Source organism: Nannospalax galili, unplaced genomic scaffold (genome assembly GCF_000622305.1).
Source record: "Nannospalax galili isolate Female #2095 unplaced genomic scaffold, S.galili_v1.0 scaffold218, whole genome shotgun sequence".
Lineage (NCBI taxonomy): Eukaryota > Metazoa > Chordata > Mammalia > Rodentia > Spalacidae > Nannospalax > Nannospalax galili.
Window position 1 is genome coordinate 4,555,050 of NW_008343207.1, and position 19,769 is coordinate 4,574,818.

At 48.8% G+C, this 19,769-nt stretch overlaps 1 protein-coding gene across 1 annotated transcript in view; it reads right to left on the reverse strand.

Annotated features, from left to right (window-relative positions):
• The window catches only part of Hvcn1 (hydrogen voltage gated channel 1), a 37,996-nt gene extending 26,758 nt beyond the window's left edge, over positions 1-11,238 (reverse strand). The window contains exons 1-3 of the mRNA XM_008839399.3: positions 11,212-11,238; positions 10,675-10,729; positions 5,081-5,214 (exon numbers count right to left, since the gene is read on the reverse strand). Of these exons, the coding sequence (XP_008837621.2) occupies positions 5,081-5,101 (21 nt within the window). The 5' untranslated portion in view covers positions 5,102-5,214; positions 10,675-10,729; positions 11,212-11,238. The remainder of the gene's footprint in view (positions 1-5,080; positions 5,215-10,674; positions 10,730-11,211) is intronic.
• Between the last annotated feature and the right edge of the window lie 8,531 nt (positions 11,239-19,769).

Consider the following 19,769-nt stretch of genomic DNA (forward strand, 5'->3'; position numbering starts at 1 on the left):
CCACCAGTGGGCTGAAGTTGAAAGACATAGGTGTTGGGGATACACCCTGCTTCTTTTTCTAATCCTAGGAGAGGCAGAAGATGACATTCGGGGAATGGGAGTTGGGTCCAAAGCCTGGGATACCAGTCATGTCGTCTGTAGCACATGCTGAGCTGTTTTACAAAAGCAGAGAAAGAAAGTGTGCAGCCATCCATCTAGAAGCTGTATGTTCTCACTGAGGGACTCAGTCCCCAGGGCCAGCATGACAGTGATGCTTCAGCCATGGAGTGGACAGAGGGAAGACCTTAGGGCCCCCTTTCCGACTTGATCTGAGGCAGGAGAGAAAGACAGGAAACATTAACGGGATGTGAGATGGAAAAGAAGCCCCTCACCCTGGCATCCATTTGCCTTGTTGACTTTGAGTCAAGAACCTTCAACATAAATGACAAACAAAAAATCACTCACAGAGACGTTTATCAAGAGCAAATGAACTGAATTGTGCTCAGAATGTGTGTGAACTGGAGTCTCACCTTGGTGGCACCTTTCTCATTCCTGAACCTAAAATCATGATTTTTTTTTTTTTTGAGACAGAATCTCACTATGTAGCACTGTCTAGCCTGTAGCTCACTATGTATACCAGGCTGGCCTCGAACTCACAGAGATTTGCCTGCCTTTTCCTCCTGAGTGCTGGGATTAAAGATGTGGGTAACCACACCAGACTATATGAAACCATACTACTTGCAAAAGTGATTATTTTAGGTAAGTAGATATAAACCAGTTCATGCATCCCTACTTAATGTTTAAACCTTATTTAATTTTAAGCTTTGCTTAATCTTTAAACCTTGTTATAAATTACATCCTTTGAATACTGTCACTCAGAAAGTCCCCGGATTGTATATATAGTCACTATAACACTGACACGTGATGTTTTGAGGAGCTGGCTTCCGTGCCTTGGGATTGTGTCTGTCCTTCTATGTCTGTCTAAATACTTAATAAACTCATTGCCTTTATTTCACTCTGGCTCGTTCTGAAATTCTTTTCTGCTCATGGCCAAGGATTCATCTTTACTTGAGTGGAGGTCTGTTACCAGGGAAGGGAGCTCCCAGGGTACTGGTGACAGTGCTGCTGTGTCTCCCTAGCACCACAGACAGTTCCACAGAGGGGGGCCATGCTCAACCCAGTCAGTGGCTCTGAGCCTCAGCTGCATGTTGGAATGACTGGGAAACTTTTTTACAGTGCTGGGATAGAACCCAGGGCCTTACACATGCAAGGTGAGCCCTGACCACTGGGCCTCACCCAACTTCACCTAGCAGCTTTCAAGAGTTCTTCCAAACTTTTGTGACAGACACACTGCTCAAGAATCCATCTGCCTTGGTGTGGTGTCTGTCAATGGAGTGAGGTTGTAAGCCAGATACTAGCCACAGCCCAGTGTGCCAAGAGGTACCCCACCCCTGGCTCTGCACACCAGGCTCCCAGGCCCCCTAGGTGAACTGGATACATGTATTCATCTGCATTGTGGAATAAGGCCAGAAGATGGGCCACAGCCACCACCTGCCCTTATCATAGAGTCACCACTTGTGCTATAAGTGGCAGCTGTCACCAGGCACCCTGCTAATGCCATGCATGATAAGGTATAATCCTCACCATGCCTCTGTAGGCTAGTGTTAAAGCTTCCATTTCACAGAAGGGAAAACTAGGGGGCAGGGAAGGGAAGAGGGAGAGAGGGGTTCCAAGAGGGGCAGTTTCTACTGATGGGTGGCTGAGCCCATCTTGACAGAACTGGCAACTGTGAATCAGGTCCTGCAGTGCTGAACGGTCACTACTCCTCCCTCAGTATACCAGTGTTCTCAAAACTAGGAGGGCTAGGGACCAGCAAAATGGCTCAGCAGATAAAGGTACCTGCTGCCAAGTCTAACTACCTGAGCTCAATCCCCAGGACCCACATGGTGGAAGGAGAGAACTGACTCCCACAAGTTGCCTTTTGACTTCCACATGCACACCATGACATGTGTACATCAATGCGCATGCACACAGAGAAAGAAAGGGATGGATGGAGGGAGGGGGGGAGGAACAGAGAGAGAGACAGAGAGAGAGACACACACACAGAGAGAGAGAAAGAAAGAATGAAAGAAAGGAAGGAAGGAAGGAAGGAAGGAAGGAGAGAGAGAGAAAGGAAGGAAGGAGGGAAGGAAGGAGAGAGGAGAGAGAGAGAGAGAAAGAAAGAAAGAAAGAAAGAAAGAAAGAGAAAGAAAGAAAGAAAGAAAGAGTTCTTAATCACTGAGCCATCTCTACAGCCCATAAATAAAATATTTTAGAAATCACTTAACAGAAGAAAGAGAGAAGAAAGAAAGAAAGAAAGAAAGAAAGAAAGAAAGAAAGAAAGAAAGAAAATTTCTTTAAAACCCAGGAGGGCTGGACAACTGAAAGACTATAAAAGCAAACCACACCAGCAAACTTTCCAAAACGTAGTGCACTAGACAAGACTCAGCCATGGAAGAAGCATGCTATCTTACCAAGAAGAGACCAGTCTGTTACAAGGGGTCCTGGCCAGCTCCCCAACAGTGGGGGCAGCCCCTGTGTGGTGGCAGCACCTCCCCACCCCAGCCCAGTTTCTCAAGATGTGCCTGACTTAGCTCTGCAGTCCTGTGTCCACATCCCCTGCTGGGCCTGCTTGTGCTCTGGGCTGGCTATGGGCTGGTGATAAGCCCTGTACCTTCTAACTTGTCCCTGTATCTGCCCAGCTTCTTCTAGACCCCAAGACTCATCTGGACCCCAGCTGCAGCTGCAGCCACTTGCCCTCAGAGCAAACCTTTGCTTGCATCTAATGCTCTGTGTTGCTAGTTTGAAAACACAAGCAACCCCAGCCAGCATTCCCGATACACCCAGTCACCCGCCTCTCACCGTCACCCGCCTCTCACCCTCACAGCGCCCATCCTTTTACATCCCTTCCATTAGAACCAAAGGCTGCAGACAATTTTATGTCTTACTTTATTCCACTAGTTATACACAGCAGACTGCTTTACCAGAGGCCAGGAAACTTTCCAAGGAGTTCAATGGTCTTACTGTACCCTGTTTCTCATTGTAAGCACGGTTGGGAACAATTTGACTAATTCTAAGATTACACCTCACATTTCGATATCTCTGAATCTATTTTTGTTGGTTTGTTTTTTGAGACAGAGTCTCACATAGCTCAGGTTGGCCTCAAACTCTCTTGAACTGATTCTCTTGCCTCTACCTCCCAAGTGCTGAGATTACAGCCACCATGCCTGGTGACATCTCTGGAGGGGTCTTCAATCAGTCGATTTCAGGATTATGTTAGGTACATCACTGAATGTGGTGTCCATGCTGTTTTCTTGACAGCACATAAAACACTGGTGACTCCTGTGCACACAGCTAGAGCCAATAGGATGGCCAGGCTGGAACACGGCCATTTTCACAGTTCTTGGCACAAACTGTCATCATTTTTCTCAGAACAGTTGAGGACTGAGCCAGCCCCAGGATAGGTACTGGAAAGCTGGTACCCAAGAGCTGATTCACTGTGGTCCAACCCACAGCAAGCATTTCTGAGTGTATTTGTTTTTCATAATTGACAAGGAAGTGTCTGCCTTGTCCATCTGCCTTTCTTCCATGCTGATGTTCTTCCTAGTCACATCTGGAACTCAGGAAGGCCTAACTTGGGCAAGTCCCGAGGCTACTAGATGAAGAAATACCAGCATCCTGAGCACCCTCAAATTGGCCCCGAGGTTCCTTTGACCAAAACCTACTGCTGCCCTGAGCCTCTAACATCCCCCTGGACTCATCCTGGCCAGGTCCTCAGACCTTCCATGTGAATAGTGGAAAGGGAATCCAGAAATCCTCCCCACTCAACCCCCAGCCTTCACAACTGATGTCCCCCAAACCCAAACACCCATGCCCTTGATAGTCAAGTCAGTGTATCAGTCCCATCTCCATAACCAATGACACAGGAGCCAAAGTGTTCTGAGTATGACCAAGCCAAAATCCAATTCTGCCACAGCCTCCTGTGTGATCCTGACCAAGAGGCTTTAGGCTTCTGTACCAGGTTTCTTTACTGTAAAATGGGCTGGCAATGGAAGGCCTGAATGGACTCAGCATTTGTCAGGCATTCAGGGACCACTATCTTGTTGGACCCACCCATCCAGGGACTGGTAAAGGGCCTTTTTGGCATTTTACAGACAAGAAAACTGAGGCTAGATGAGGGAAAGGGGAGTGGACTTATGCTTATTTTTATTATTTTTTAAAGCAGTATCTGAAATAGCTAAGGCTCATCTTGAATACCTTCCTTATGTAGCTGATAATGACCTTGAACTTCTGATCTTCTTTAAAAACAACTTTAGGCTGGCAAGATATCTCAATGGGGAAAGGCACTTGCCATGTGAACCTAGCAACCTCAATTTGATCCCCAGGACACATATGGTGGGAAGAGAACCAACTCCCTCAAGTTGTCCTCTAACCTTGGCTTACTGCCAAGCTTGATGCTCTGAGTTCCATCCCCAGGACCCATATGGTACAGAGAATTGACTCTCATAGGCTGTACACACACATACACACACACACACACACACACACACACACACACATACACACACACAGTGGCGTGGGCATACCTACACATATATGCATATACACACACAAAATAAATTAAAATGCAATTAAAAAATTTAAAGAACCTTTAAACCATAAGGATAGTCATATCCAAGAATTATCCATAGGAGAAAAAGAGAAATTTGTGTATGGGGGTCAGGGGGCTATTTTCTTTCTTTTTGCTTCTAGAAAGTCTAAACTCCTTACACAACTATCCTTGATCTCCTGGTCCTCCTGCTTCCACCTCCCAAGTGCTGGGATTACAGGTGTGTGGTACCACACCCAGACAGGGTCTGATTCATGGCTTTTAAACTACAAGGTCAGGATTTGCTTGGTGGACCCCACTTCCCATGCCTCTGGGGTTCTGTGAAGACCTTAGGTAATTTCTCCTTCCATGTCCTCAGGCATGGCAGGATACCCTGGGCAGGGCTTTCTCTGGCCTGTAGGAAAAACCCACAGAATTCTCCTCTCACCCCAGGGACCACCAAGGGGGATTTACCTTTTCATCATGGGAGGCCATTCTTCAGTCTCAGGATTCAGACAACTAGAGAGAGAACGCTAGTCAAACCCGCAGCCTTTTGTGACCAAGCTTGCACTTCACAATTTGTTCTCACAGGTTAGTTTTACCAGGGTCTGAAAAGAGCAAAGGCACAAAATGTGTTGGAAGGGCAAGAGACCTGGTACACTCAAACAATTGGAAATACTAATGAACATCTATCTGCTCAAGTGCTGTATTAGGGCAGTTGTGAATCCTGTGCAGAAGCATTCACTGTGACCCAGGCACTCAGGAGGCTGAGACAGGAAGATCACGAATTCAAGGTCAGCTTGGACTACAAAAAAGGGTGGAGGCTGATGAGGTGGCTCTTTGGTCCCTGTAACCCCAACTAACTCCCAACAGGTTGTTTGTTCTCTGATTGCCACATGTATATTGTGGCATGCATGTGTACACACATATAAATACAACAAATAAATGTAATTTTTAAAATGTTACATACTGTGTGATTCACATTGATGAGAATTCCAGGAGACAGAAAGCAGATCGGGGTTGCCAGGGGTGGGGGAAGGAAGGGTGTGGGGTGCCTGCTTCATGGGAATGAGAATGTTCTGGAAATAGATACAGATGGGGGCCTGATGGGCACACAATATTGTATTAAATGCTACAGGATTGTAAACATAGTTCAGTTTACCCCATGATTTGAATTTCAAGTCAACTTCAAAGACAGAGAGAGATGGCATCAAGGTGTTAGGGTTGCTCTAAAGACCAGGGATTTGAATGTTCCCAAAGGGGTCTGCTGGAGAAGAGGCATGTTGCCTGGGAGACACTAGTCCAGTCTTTGTATATGGATGTAAAAAGGGAAACAGAAAATCCTGGCACAATACGGTCCCCATGGGGCAACCTATCTATGTGGAAAAAATACACACTTTAAAAACAACTTTAAATCCATGATGGAGCATGCCTTTAATCCCAGAACTCGGGAGGCAGAGGCAGGTGGGTCTCTGTGAGTTGGAGGCCAGCCTGGTCTACATAGTGAGTTCCAGACCAGCTGGGGCTACAGAGAGACCCTGTCTCAAAAGACCAAAAACAAAGTATTATAGGGCTAACAGCACGTCTTTTTTGAAGCAGTGTCTCCCTGTAGCTCCAGCTGTCCTGGAACTCACTATGTAGACCAGGCTGGCCTTGAACTCACAGAGATCCGCCTGCCTCTGCCCCCCTAGTTCTGGGACTACAGGCGTGCACCACCATACCAGGCTAGGGGCTATTCTTTAGTGAAAAGGAGAAGCTTAGGGGCCCATGAGATGGTTCAGCAGCACTTGCCATGCAAGCCTGGCAACCTGAGTGTGATCCCTGGGACCCACACCATGGACGGAGAACTCCCTCAGGCTGTCCTCTGATCTCCACATGTGTACCATGGCACTCTCATAAACACACATACACATATGCACACACACACACACACACACACATGCACACGCACATTTAAAAAAATATTTTACTTATTATTTTTATTTTATGTGTACAAGTGTTATGTCTGCATGTAGATAAGTGTATCTGTGTCGTGCAGTGCCTGCAGAGGACAGAAGAGGCTGTTGGAGTTACAGACAGTTGTTAGCTGCCATGTGGGTGCTGGGATTTGACCCCAGTCTTCTGTAAGAACAGTCAGTGTTCTTAACCACTGAGCCATCTCTCCAGCCCCCATACACACACAGTTTTTAAAAGGAGAAATTTGGGCAGGGAGTGGTGGTGCACGCCTTTAATCCCAGCACTTGAGAGGCAGAGGCAGGTGGATCTCTGGGACTTCAAGGCCAGCTTGGTCTACATAGTGAATCCAGGCCAGCTGGGGCTACAGGGAGACCCTGTCTCAAAAAGACGAAAAAAAAAAAAAAAAAACAGGAGAAATTTGGACATGGGCAGCTATTTTTTTTCTCTTTGCTTCTGGAAAGTCTAAACTTTTACAATGACTATGTGTGACTTTTCAAAATTATTATTTTTTGGGGGGGGTCTTTTTTGAGAGAGGGTCTCTCTGTAGCCTCAGCTGTCCTGGAACTTACTATGTAGACCAGGCTGGCCTTGAACTCACAGAGATCCGCCTGCCTCTGCCTCCCAAGTGCTTGGACTACGGGTGTGCACCACCACACCTGGCTCAAAATTATTTTTAACATAGATGACAAAGTTAAACAGTAAAAATTTTAAATAATATGAAAAGCTATCTGATAATAAACCAGTCTCTCTCTACCCAGGCCTCCTTCCCAGACACAGCCAGTCTGACCAGCAGCCTTCTGGAATTATCTCTAACATCACATGGAAGGCACATGTATAATCTCCCCTTCAATTTTTTTTTTTTACCTACACAAATGTGAGTGCCACACTCCTTTCTCTGAACCTTGCTTATTTCCTTTTTAGTAAGGGATAGGCAGAATAACAGTCCTCAGAGTGCCCGGGTCCTTGTTCCTTGAACCTGGGACTATCACCTGTGTCCCCACACGCGATGGTGAACTACCCAGATGGACCCGCTGTAATCAGGAGGGTCTAAGAGGCAGAGGTGTGAAGGTGGAGGAGCTGCAAGCAGAGGGATGAAGAAGCCTACTGGGAGGGAGGCCAGTGTGTGTGGTGTGTGTATCCCTAAAAGCTGGCAAGGGCACACAGCACACAGACACTCCCTGGAGCCTCTGGAAGGAAGACACCCTGGCAGTCCTTTGATTTGGACCATGGAGGCCGATTTTAGGCAGGTGACCCACAGAACTGTGAGATAATAGACGGGGCTGTTTGAAGCTGCCAGGTGTGTGGTTCCTGCTGCAGCCAAAGGAGATTCAGTCCCTAGGGACAGCACCATCATGCCTGTGACTCCCCTGTGGTGATGCAGTGTCTCACTGTTGGAGAGCACAGAGGGTATTTCCCAGGCTCTTCCTGCACCAGAGTTCCAAGGAGTAACTATGCACCTTGAGTTATTTGTATGTTTGTACACATTTGTGTATGTGAGTGTGCCTGCCCATGCATGCACAAGTAGAGGCCAGAGGTCAATATCAGGTGTCTTTCTCAACCGCCTGATTTTTATTTTTTTTGAGACAAGGTCTCTCACTGTGCCTGGAGCTCACCAATTTGACTAGATTTGGCTGGCTAGTGAGCCCCAGGAATCCTCCTGTTTCTACCTTCCAGCACTGAGATTGCAGACATGCATCATCTTGAACGGCTTTTTATGTAAGTACTGGGATTGAACCCAGGTCCTCAAGTACTTTACCAACTAAGCTGTCTCCTCAACCCCTTAAGTTACTTTTATAGTTACAAGAGTAAAATTTTATCATTTGAAAAAAGTATTTAAAGACTGAACCTCTTCAAAAACTCACTCCCTCAGGAGTCCCTTCTCTCTTTTCGGCCTGCCAGGACTGTCAAAAATCTCAGCAGCTGTAGCTGCTGGCACAGTTCAGCTGTGTGCTCCCGTAAAGCCATCCAGCCCATCTCACCCGGAGCTGGGAGATGGGCTCAAGTGGAACCTTCACAAGTGCAGCGAAGGGCTGGTGAGATGGCTCAGCAGGTAAAGGTGATTGCTGCCAAGCCTGATGACCTGAGTTTGATTCCCCAGGACCCATACAGTGGAAAGTGAGAACTGACTTCCACAAGTTGTCCTCTGACTTCCACATTCATGCTCTGATGTGCATGTCTGCACGCAAACACACACACCCCAAATGTAATTTAAAACTTTAAAAAAATTTAAAACCGAGTATAACCGAGTACAGATAAAATGAGGAATTACAGCGCCTTGGAAATCCACTTCCTTCTCAAACTAGAAACAAAAGCAGCAAACACAGGAAAATTTTCAGCTTCACCAGAAAGGGACAAGTTTCAAACTCCCATGACTTCCTGTTAAATTAGCCCAAATAAACAAAAATTATAAAAGCCCATGCCTGTGTGGCTGGAGATAAGTGTCCTAGACAGACATCCTTGACTTAAACACTTCATTTTAGAAACTGTATTTCAAAGAACTCATTAGCAAAACACCATGGACAACAGTGTTTGCAGCACAATAGAACCGTATGGCTAAGCCTTGAAAAGCCTCACTAGGGGAAAAGCTGAGGGCAGCAGAGGGCAGGGAGGGAACGACATGAGGACATGCAGAGGTCTGTGCAGAGGTGGAGAAAGAAGGCTGTTGGGCAACCAGAAGTGAGAAATGAGCTCAAGATTGTACACTCTGCTGGAAATGGTCCCAAACTACCTGAACCTCCTCTCCATGCCAGGCACTGCGCTGGGTTCAGGGAATGCAAGGGGAAGAGACCTGGGGGAACAGACAAGCCTCACATCAACACCACTCAGGGGCGAAGTCCCTCCAGCCCGCCTGGTGGAAGAAAGCAGGACATTAACACGGCTAGAGCTGACCAGCGTGACTCCTTCAGGTAGAGTGGACAGGCTCCTGAGACAGTGATATTTACAGGGTTTCCTGAATTTTAAGTCCCAAGATGATTGTTGGAAGAACATCCCTGGAAGAGGAAAAGCGAGCAAAGGCCCTTGAGAACAAAAACAAGAGAAAAGTGTAGGGACTGGGTAGAGACAGAGGAACCAGGCAGATCAGAATTAAGAATAACCACCAAAAGTGGGGGGCAATTGTCAGGGGTCCCCACTTGTGAGAATTGCTGAGGAGCAACAGGGACACCATGGGAAGGACCAAGGAGGATGGAGGCCTGGACTTGAGTGTCAGAGTGGTGACACAGTGGGCAGACTCAGGATGTGCTTAGGACAGAACTTGCGGCTAGCCTAGATGGAATGGGAGGTGGGAATAGAGAATAAAAGCTGTTGCCACTGGCTGAGAAAGGAAGTCTGGGGACACAGTCTGTGCTTCTTGCTAAACCATGGGTTAGGGAGGCTGCCTAAAAGCTCTGGAATTGGGCAAGTCTTAGCCCCCAAATTTTCAAAACCCTATCCTGACCAGCATTTCTGCTCCCTGCCTTGGTCTCAGTCATGAGGCTTCAAGTTGAAAGTGGGGCTGTCCCAAAATACTGCAGACTTTGGAAAGTCCCCATCAACCTGAAGCTGAGAGTCCAGGACTCTTTGAGAGAGGCAAGGATGAGCCTTGAGGAACATTGCTCAAAGTAACCTTGTGCTAGACAAGAGGCTAAGCCCACCCCCAGCCCCCAGTCACTCGGTTAGTTCAGCAATCCTGTGAAGTAGGTACCACTCAGAATGCCATGGGGCAGATAAGGAAACTGAGGCACAGGGAGGCAAAGTTCCATACATAGCTAAGCCTGAGATACCCTGGAACCCAGTGGTGACAGCTGCTAGGTAAAGGTGGGGGCTTCCTGGAGGCAACACATAGGAGAAATAAATGCCCACTCCCCTCTGTCCTTCAGAGTACCCTGTCCCCAACCCACCCACCATTCTTGTTCCTTGGCACCCTTGAGCCCAACAAGTGGTAATTCAAAATTTCCAGAAGGCTCTGCTGCTCTGGGCTTCCTCTTGCTGGGATGGACAGGTTGGAGCCTTCTGACCTCCTCCTGGGGTATCACCATGGCCTGTGCACCCTTCTCTCCTGCGGTCTCCCTAGGGTTGGGGGTGGGGGGGCTGCGTGGGACCAGGACTGGGAGTACTTAGGGCTTAACACAGACCTGCTCGGAGTTCTGGTCGCTTCCCCTTTGCTGTGCCCAGGCTCGCTCTCTGCACCTGTAGGAAGGCGACACTGTTATGTCCTCTACTTGTTGCGGCTACTACAGTGATGGATGTGGACCAGGGCGTCTGGTCCAGGATAAGCACCCACTAGGAGAGGAGGCACTTGTCAGCACCCCATTCCCGGAGCAGAAAGAGGAGCGAGGGGGTCACAGCCGGCGGGTCCCGCTCATGGAAGGGCAGCAGAGGCTGCACTCAGCCCGCGGCTGCTCCTGCTAAACCCGGTCTCCGCCCCAGCCAGGCCAGGTCGCCACGCTGGACAAAGTCCCGCCTGGGAGCAGCCGCATCACGAGGATGGGCGGGCAGAAGGACGCGGCTTGCTTCTTTCCTCCGGCCAGTCCTGCTGCAAAAGGGAAGGAACCTGGCCGCCTTGGTCTCTGGGAGATGCAGCTGAGGCTGGAGGGAAGAGGGTGCCCGGCCAGGGGGAACCCATTCTGACGCCCAAGCCCCAGCCAGGTCACCTGGGGCAGTCTGCTAACCTCTATCCTCAGAGGCTGGTCCCAGCTCTGGAGGGCAGAGGCTCCTTCACACCTGCGGGGGCGATGGTGGGCGGTCCCACGTTCCTAGGGGTGTGGTGTGGGGTGAGTTTCCCTAGCTACTCTACCTCACTTTGTTTAACCCAGTGGCCTAACAAGGCACCAGCGCGCTCCCAAGAGCTCACAGGGGGAAGTCCAGCCTGCCCCTTCTGCAGGGTTCTTGCCTTGTCCCAGGTGCATGGGACCCGGCTCCCAAGTGCCTCTCCTAGGACTTTCCCTCCCTTCCTGAAGGCCCCTGCGTTTATGGAAGGAGAGGGTTCCACCTGATTAGCCCTTCCATGCGCTCCCTGGCTGGATCCAGGACGTTAATTAGTACAACAGATTATGAGAAAAACTTTACGTGTCTGTGGGGATGGAGAAACTGGGGCCATCTAGTGAAGAGACTGATAGGCGCGTGGCTCTCTGGACAGGGGAAGTGAACTCTGGGGTGTCCTTGATATCCCGGGGGTAACACTTGGGAAGAGCTTCCTAGCCTTGTTATTCAAGGCCCACTGCAGTCCTAAAACTTGGCCCAAGTGGTGGGGTCGCCCTTCAGCTGGCAGTAAAGGAGTCTTCATGGCTGCTGCTGTGTTCTGGGAGGACACCTCCAAGGCCCTTTTCCTTACAGCTCAAGTGATTTCCACTTCAGATGATCAATATGCCAATTTGGCTTTTTTTTTTTTTTTTTTTTTTTGAGACAGGGTATCCCTGTAGCCCCAGCTGGCCTGGAACTCACTATGCAGACCAGGCTGGCCTTGAACTCACAGAGATCTGCCTGCCTCTGCCTCCTAAGTGCTGGGATTAAAGCATGTGCCACCAGCCTGGCCCAATTTGGCCTATTTTGAGCACATTACCTTTAACATCTTTATTTTACTGGACCCATCTGCAGGTTGTGAGCTAATCATACGTCCAGATCCTCAGCTGCAGTCTCCTACCCTCTTTGTTCTAAGGCTACATACCCACAGGCTCTGGGATTGTACCTAAACATTATCCACCTCCTGAGGGTATCCAGTCTGATGGCTTCTTCCTTCTGTCTATCCCCAGTGCTGCTGGTAGCCAGTTTGGCTTTCTGATCACTTGACTTCTCTCTCATGTTTGTTATAACAGCTCCATTCCAGTTCCCAAAGTGTGGCCCTGCTCCATTTAAAATATATGTGTATGTGCATGTATGTATTGCATGTGCATGCCTGAGGAGTCCAGAAGAGGACATGGGCTCCCCAAGAACTGGAGTTACAGGCAGTTGTGAACCACCTGGCCTGGATTCTACAAACAAAACTCCCATCCTCTGGAAGACCAGGAAGCACCCTTTTTTTTTTTTTTTTTCCTATCTTTTTGAGACAGGGTCTCTCTGTAGCCCCAGCTGGCCTGGCACTCACTAGGTAGACCAGGTTATCCTTAAACACACAGAGATCCACCTGCCTCTGTCTCCCAAGGGCTGGGATTAATGGCATGCGCCACCACACTAAACCTGAGGCAGCATTCTTAACTACTGAGTCATCTCTCCATCCTCCATCCTCCTGTTTCATTAAAAACTCTCCTATCTCAGGTCCAGCTGGACAGAGTGGAGAGGAGTGGGGCAGCCCCTCCTCTGTACTCACTCCCCTAAGGTGGGAGAAAGGCAGGGAGAAAGAGTGAAGATCCCCTCATCTAATGGGTCTTTTTTGAGACCTTGAAACCTTGGCCCTCTTTTGACTGACATCAGGCATAAGCATCATTATAAGCTTAGTACAGACAAGTGGATTCAACAACAAAGGTCAAATCTTGGCCCTGGTTGTGTCCTCTCTGGCTGGCTCCCTCCTAGAGGCCTCATGCAGAATTCTTTCCATGTGCCTCTTTTTTGTTTCACATTGCAGTGCTCCTGGCTGGGCTGTGGCTTTCAACCAGTCCTACACCCTGCAGCCTGGGCCTCTAGCAGCAGTCTATTCCCTTATTCCCAGGAGAGCAGCTTAGCTTGTCTGGAGAACTTAGGAATGTCCTGAACACTGCTATTGTCACTGAAATCCCTCTGTTAATTAGTCTCCTCAGTGGTCAAGAAAAAAAATCTTAAAAGTAAAATAAAGAGCTGGAAAGATGGCTCACTGGTTAAGAGCACTGGCTGTTCTTGCAGAGGACCCAGGTTTGAATCTCAGCACCCACATGGTGGCCAACAACCATTTGTAACTCCAGTTCCAGTAGAATCCACTGCACTCTTCTGACCTCCGTGGGCATTGCACAACACAGGTGCACTTACATACATGCAGGTAATACACTCAAATATATAAAAATTAAAAAATAAAGTAAGGGGCTAGAGAGATGGCTCAGTAGTTTAAGGCACTGGCTACTCTTGCAAAGGACCCCAGTTCAGTTCCTAGCCCCCACGTAGCAGCTAACAACCATCTATAACTCCAGTTTCAGGCCGACGCCCTCTTCTGACCCTCAAGGACATTGCATGGTACTGATACACTTACACACATGCAGGCAAAATACTCATAATAACAAAAACTTAAAAAAAATAATTAAAAATTATAGTAATTTCCAGCACTTGGGAGGCAGAGGCAAGTGGATCTTTGTGAGTTCCAGGCCAGCCTGGTCTACGTAGTGAGTTCCAGGACAGCTGGGGCTATAAGGAGACCCTGTCTTAAAAAGACCAAAAAAAAAAAATTATAGTAGTTATTGATAGGTAAAAATTTGGTGGAGAGTGAACGAATGGAGGCTGAGGCACCAAGACACAGATAAAATTCTCAATGGGATAGAGCTTTATTTCACACGGGACACGTTCCCCTTGGGGAAGGGAAAATGTCAGCCCACGGGTTGTGAGCTGGGACTTATATACAGGGGCTTCAGGGTGCAGAAGGGGGTAGGGAATTTTTGGGAAAAATCAAGCAGGGGGAAGCAGGAAAAGCAGGGCTTGTAAACCTGGCTCTGTTCTGTCTGCCAGCCAGGATCTGGGTCAGGAAGTGTTTACTTTTTTTTCCTCTTAAGATAAGGGAAAAGCTGCTGTGCTAAACAGCTCCTAAAATCTCTGGTTAACAGGTAGCATCTGCTTATCTTGTCTTTGGAGATCAGAGGAGAGGCAGGCTGCTTCTTAGAAGAGTTTGTTTCCTTTGACTTCAAAGGCCAAGGTGCTTATCAGCTCAGTTCCCTTTTTCAGACTTCAAAAGTCCATAGGTCCCTGTTAGGGAGGGCGGGGGGCTGTTTGAAACCCTAATAGTTATGAGTTGGCTATTCATTCTTACAGTTAATGTTAACAAAGAACTTCATGTTTTTAACCACACTTTTAAAAATAATTGAAGGCTGCATTTCAAGGTAACTTTGGGTACCGAGAGAACATTTTTCTGAGAAGAGGCAGAAAGGTGCCTCCTCGGCTGTCAGAGGCCTCAGGTTACAAAAAGATTAGGAACTGTTTTAGAGGAAGGAATGGTGGTTTGGCAATACCTATTTGTTCTCTTGTGTGAGGAAGTCCCCACTCACCAGTCCTTCCCGTCTTACCCAGTTTACTTAAGTGTCAGCCATCGTCCCAGAAGCTCCCTGTAATGACCCTGCCAGCCCCCCTTCTGATGTTTATAACACATATCAAGGAAGATCTAAGCCCTGTCCTGGAAGGCTGTTTCTGCTTGAGCACCACCCCCTACCACTGCCCCTCACTCACAGTCTAGGGGGAAGAGACAGCTTCCTCTTCAGGTTTTGGTTTCTCTAGGGCTACAGTCAACCACTTCCCTTCCTAGAGCACCAGTCAAGCCCTGGCTCTGGGACCATGTGAAAAGATGGAAATGAAGATAGAGAAGTAGATGAGATTTCAGTTAGAGGTGGGATGAAATTTCCCAGAACTACAGCTACTTTCTGGGCCTAGCAGAAGTGATTGATCCAAGGTTGCCACAGCCCAGTGACAATATCTGAGTGAGGCTTGGGGACATGTGTGTGACAGTGCAGTATGGCAAGGATGGGGATGGGGCTCAGCTGTAAAGCACTTGCCTAGGATGCAAAGCCTTGGGTTCAACCCCCAGCAAAACGGGTCGATGACAGATATTAACCCTGATAACCCTGGTACTAATTTCTGCTTTGTTGCTCAGAATCACGTGGAAGAGCAGAAAAAACACAGGAGTTGGGATTAAAGAGGCTGGGGTTGGGCTAGAGAGATTGCCCAGTGATTAGAGCACATTCTGCTCTGTCAGGGGACCTGAATTCAATTCCCAACACCCATACTAGGCAGCTCACAATTGTCTGTAACTCCAGCTTCACAAGGATCCAGTACCTCTGACATCCTCAGGCACTGGCACTCATACACAGACACACACATACACAAATTAAAAATAATTTAAAGCCAGGCGTGGTGGTGCATGCCTGTAGTCCCAGCACTTGGGAGGTAGAGGCAGGCGGATCTCTGTGAGTGCAAGGCCAGCCTGGTCTACATAGTGAGTTCCAGGACAGCTGTGGCTACAGGGAGACCCTGTCTCAAAAAGACCAATATATATATATTTATTTATTTTAGGGCCTGGAGAGATGGCTCAGCAGTTAAGAGCACTGACTGCTCTTGCAGAGGACTTGGGTTCAATTCCCAGCACCCACATGGAGGCTGTGAACCATTCTTAATTCCAGTTCCAGGGGAATCCAACGCCCTCTTCTGACCTCCGAGGCATTGTACAACACAGGTGCACTCACATACATGCAGGCAATACACTCCTACATGTAAAATAAAAATAATTTTTTTTTGGTCTTTTTGAGACAGGGTCTCCCTGTAGCCCCAGCTGACCTGGAACTCGCTATGTAGACCAGGCTGGCCTTGCACTCACAGAGATCCGCCTACCTCTGCCTCCCGAGTGCTGGGATTAAAGGCGTGTGCCACCACACTGGGCCATAAAAATAATTTTTTTAAAAAATATTTTTAAAAGGGCTGGAGAGCTGGACGTGGTGGTGCATGCCTTTAATCCTAGCACTCTCTGTGAGTTCAAGGCCAGCCTGGTGTACATAGCGAGTTCCAGGACAGCTGGAGCTACAGGGAGACCCTGTCTCAAAAAGACCAAAAAAAAAAAAAAACCAAATAAAATATTAAAAATAAACTACAAAGGGAGAGAGAGAGAGAAAATGACTGTTAACATTTTAGCCATAATAAAGTATGTAGTTGGGGGCTGATGAGATGAGATGACTAAGTAGATAAAGTTGGTTGCTGCCAAGCCTGATGGCCTGAGTTCAGTCCCTGGAACCCATATATTGGTTTGAGATAACTGACTCCTGAAAGTTTTACACACACACACACACACACACACACACACACACACACTAGCATGCATATCCCTTCCAAAATAAATAAATGTAATTATATGTATATATAGCGGCACTTAATATATTTGCAGTTATGTAACCTTCATAGCTACCCAGCTCCAGAACTTTTTTATCATTTCAGAAGCAATAAGCAGTACTTCTCCTGTCTGCCTCCCTCAGGCCTTCAGCACTCAGGAATCCTCTCTCTCACCCCGAGGGTTTGCTTTTCTGAAGTCTCTTAGACACAGTGTCCCACAGTACAGGGACTTACCTGGCTTTTGTCATTTGGCATCTGGTTTTCAGGTTCATTCACTTTTCAGGCAGTGTCAGAGCTTCAAGTTCATTTAAAAACTTTGGAACCATGTTCTACTACATGGAAACACTGCAGTGCTTATCCATTCACGTACTACATATACTTCGATTCAGCCAGGCACTGCAGGGCATGACTGTGATCCCAGCACCAGCACTCTGTAGCTATAGGCAGGAGGATCAGGTTATCCTTAGCTACATGAGTTTGAGGCCAGCCTGTGCTACATAAGATCCTAGTTCAAACAATCCCCAGCTCTGGCTGCCGGGTGCTGTGGAATTACTGGGAGGCAAAATCCTAAGTGAAGATGGGAGATGGTGGATGGCCTGGCCTACCTTTGGGACTTGAGGAAAAAGGAGTGTGGGCATGGGGTCCTCTCAGTAGACCGAGCAGATGGATGGGGACTGGAGGCTGGCTATCGAGGGGAGGCAGGGCAGTACCTGGCAGTGTCATCCATGGCAATGGGGTTCTGGCAGGGACCATGAGAGGCCATCCCAGCTGGGTGTTCATGTGGTCTGAAATGTAAAAGGGCAGGTGCTAGCACGCAGTAGATATGGGGTGTGTGTGTGTGCGTGTGTGTGTGTGTATGTGTGTGTGTGTGTGTGTGTGTGTGTGTTCATGTTTGTACATGTGGAAACCTGTGGTCAACCTCGAGTGTTGTTCCTCAGAGGCCCACTTTTTTTTTTTTTTTTGCTTTGGACTTTTGGTGGGGTTTTTTTTGTTTTTTGAGACAGGGTCTCCCTGTAGCCCCAGTTAGCATGGAACTTGCTATGTAGACCAGGCTGGCCTCAATCTTGCAAAGATCCTCCTGCCTCTGCCTCCTGAGTACTGGGATTAAAGGCGTGTGCCACCACACCCAGCTGCTTACTTTGTTTCCTTGAAACAGAATCTCATTGTGCAGGAGTTTACCAATTAGGCAAGGCTGCCTGGTCAGTGAGTTCTAGGGATCTGCTGCTGAGATTACAAGGGTATACTACAACACTCTGATTATTTTATGTGGGTTCTGGGGATTGAACTCAGGGTCTCATGTTTTTATGGCAAGCACTTTATCAACTGAGCTACACCTAGCCCCTCTTCCCTTTCTCAGGGAGCTCTTGGCCTCAGCCTCCCTGGGGTCTTCCTGGCAGGGTCACAGTGGGCAGAGGGCCCACAGTGGCAGCCAGCAACAGCACCTTGTTTCACCTGCTGGTCGCTGGTGGAAATGACCCTCCTCAGAGTGACTTGGCCGGACTGGGCCAACGCTAGGCAGAGGTGGACCTGGAGTGAATCCTCCCCCTCCACCCAGGAGAGGCCCAAACCTCACTCAGGCATCCCACACATTGGCCACTCTGTTTCAGGAGGGAGTTGGTGATCCTCTGCTCTGAGGGAAGGCTATTCCCTCTGTCTTTGTGAGTGACATACTCCCACTAAAAGAGAGAGAGGTGAAGACAGTGTCTGGGTCCTGAGAGAGGGTCACTCAGTCCCCTATAAGCACCTCCTTCCCTGTGGTTGGCTGAGGATGCCTACCCCCACACTCTTGAAACTATTGGCTCGGTGGCTCTGCTTGGCTGAGGCTTTTGCTCTGTCTCTCTTCCCATGTGAGTGGAACCTTCTCTCCTGCACTGGGTCTCATTTAGTGGAACTGCTCAGTGTTCCCCCTTAAAATTGGGGTGAACACAGGATTGATGGAGCTGCTGGACAGTTGAAGATCTGCAGTTAGTTCCTGAGGAAAGCAGCTCCAGGGCAGGGTCCACCTCCAACCTTCCTGCTTCCTGGGGAGCTGTGTACCATCTCTGAATCCTGCATCCTCCTGCCTGCCAAGTTGGCCTGAGGGGTCTAGAGTCCCACGAAGAAGCTGGAGCGGGGCATTGGAGGCAGAGCCCACTCTGCCACCTTCAACCGTGTCATCCTGTCCCTGCCACTCCGATCTGCCTGCAGTCCTCCTCTGCTTCCACTCCTGCCTTCCTCAAGCCTCTTCTCCACACAGTACTGAGATGTTTTTGTTAAATAAACCTCAGTCTTCAGGAATTACATATTGTACTATAAAAACTGTAGTCACACTTGGGAGGCACTGCCTTGCACGGCTGGGCTCCTGTTGGGGACCCCTGCTGTTAGGGTCACAGTGTCTCCATGTCCGGATAGCCGCAAGCTGGCTCGGCGCTTGATGGAGAAACTCCCCTTTTCAGCAGGGCGCCTCCTACTCTCCTCCTGGCTCACCTTTGAAGTGCCCGTCACAGATGCCTTAACGGAAACATGACCTCTGGCATAGAAACTACCAGGTTTTAATCAGGCACTGTCTGACAGCATAGAAGCCCACTGCCCACCGCCACTGAAGCATACTACAGAGCACCTATCAGCTGAGGCTTTTGCTACTGCCTCCACACTATAAATCTTCTAGTTTCACCCTAATAAAGCAGAGCTGTGTCACTGAGATCATTGAACTTGGCTGATCTCTGTCTCACTGCGCCAGCGACCAGCCTGTGATTCAGTCTCTCCGGAGGAGCTGTCCCCCGTCAACATTCACTCACGAAGATTCTGCGTTCGCCGTTCCTGCACCTTCCCCGCCCTCGTGGTTGGGTGGCCAATGACCCACGAGCCGAGGGGGAGCGCCCCACAGCTAGCCTGAGCCCCCTGCAGATTGGTGCAGCCCACCCAACAGCTTGCAGCAACCCGCAGAGCCGCCAGCGCCTGGCAGCCTGCCTTGGCGCAGAACCTGCACTCCCCGCCGTGGACCTGCCGATCTGCAGAGCCGCTGGTGCCCAGCAGCACAAGAGCCGCACCCCTGCACACAACAACAGCTGGCACCCAACGTGGGGCTCCTGGAACGCAGAGTTCGTGAGTATCCCTTCCATCAGAAGGGCATCAGCAATCCCTTTCTCCTATCAGGAGTGGAGTGTCCGTCCAATCAGGAGGACATAACATCTCTCCCACCAGGAGAGCATCAAAAATCTCTTTTTCCTTCATCTCCCATCAGGAGATTAAAAGGCAGCTTTGCCTT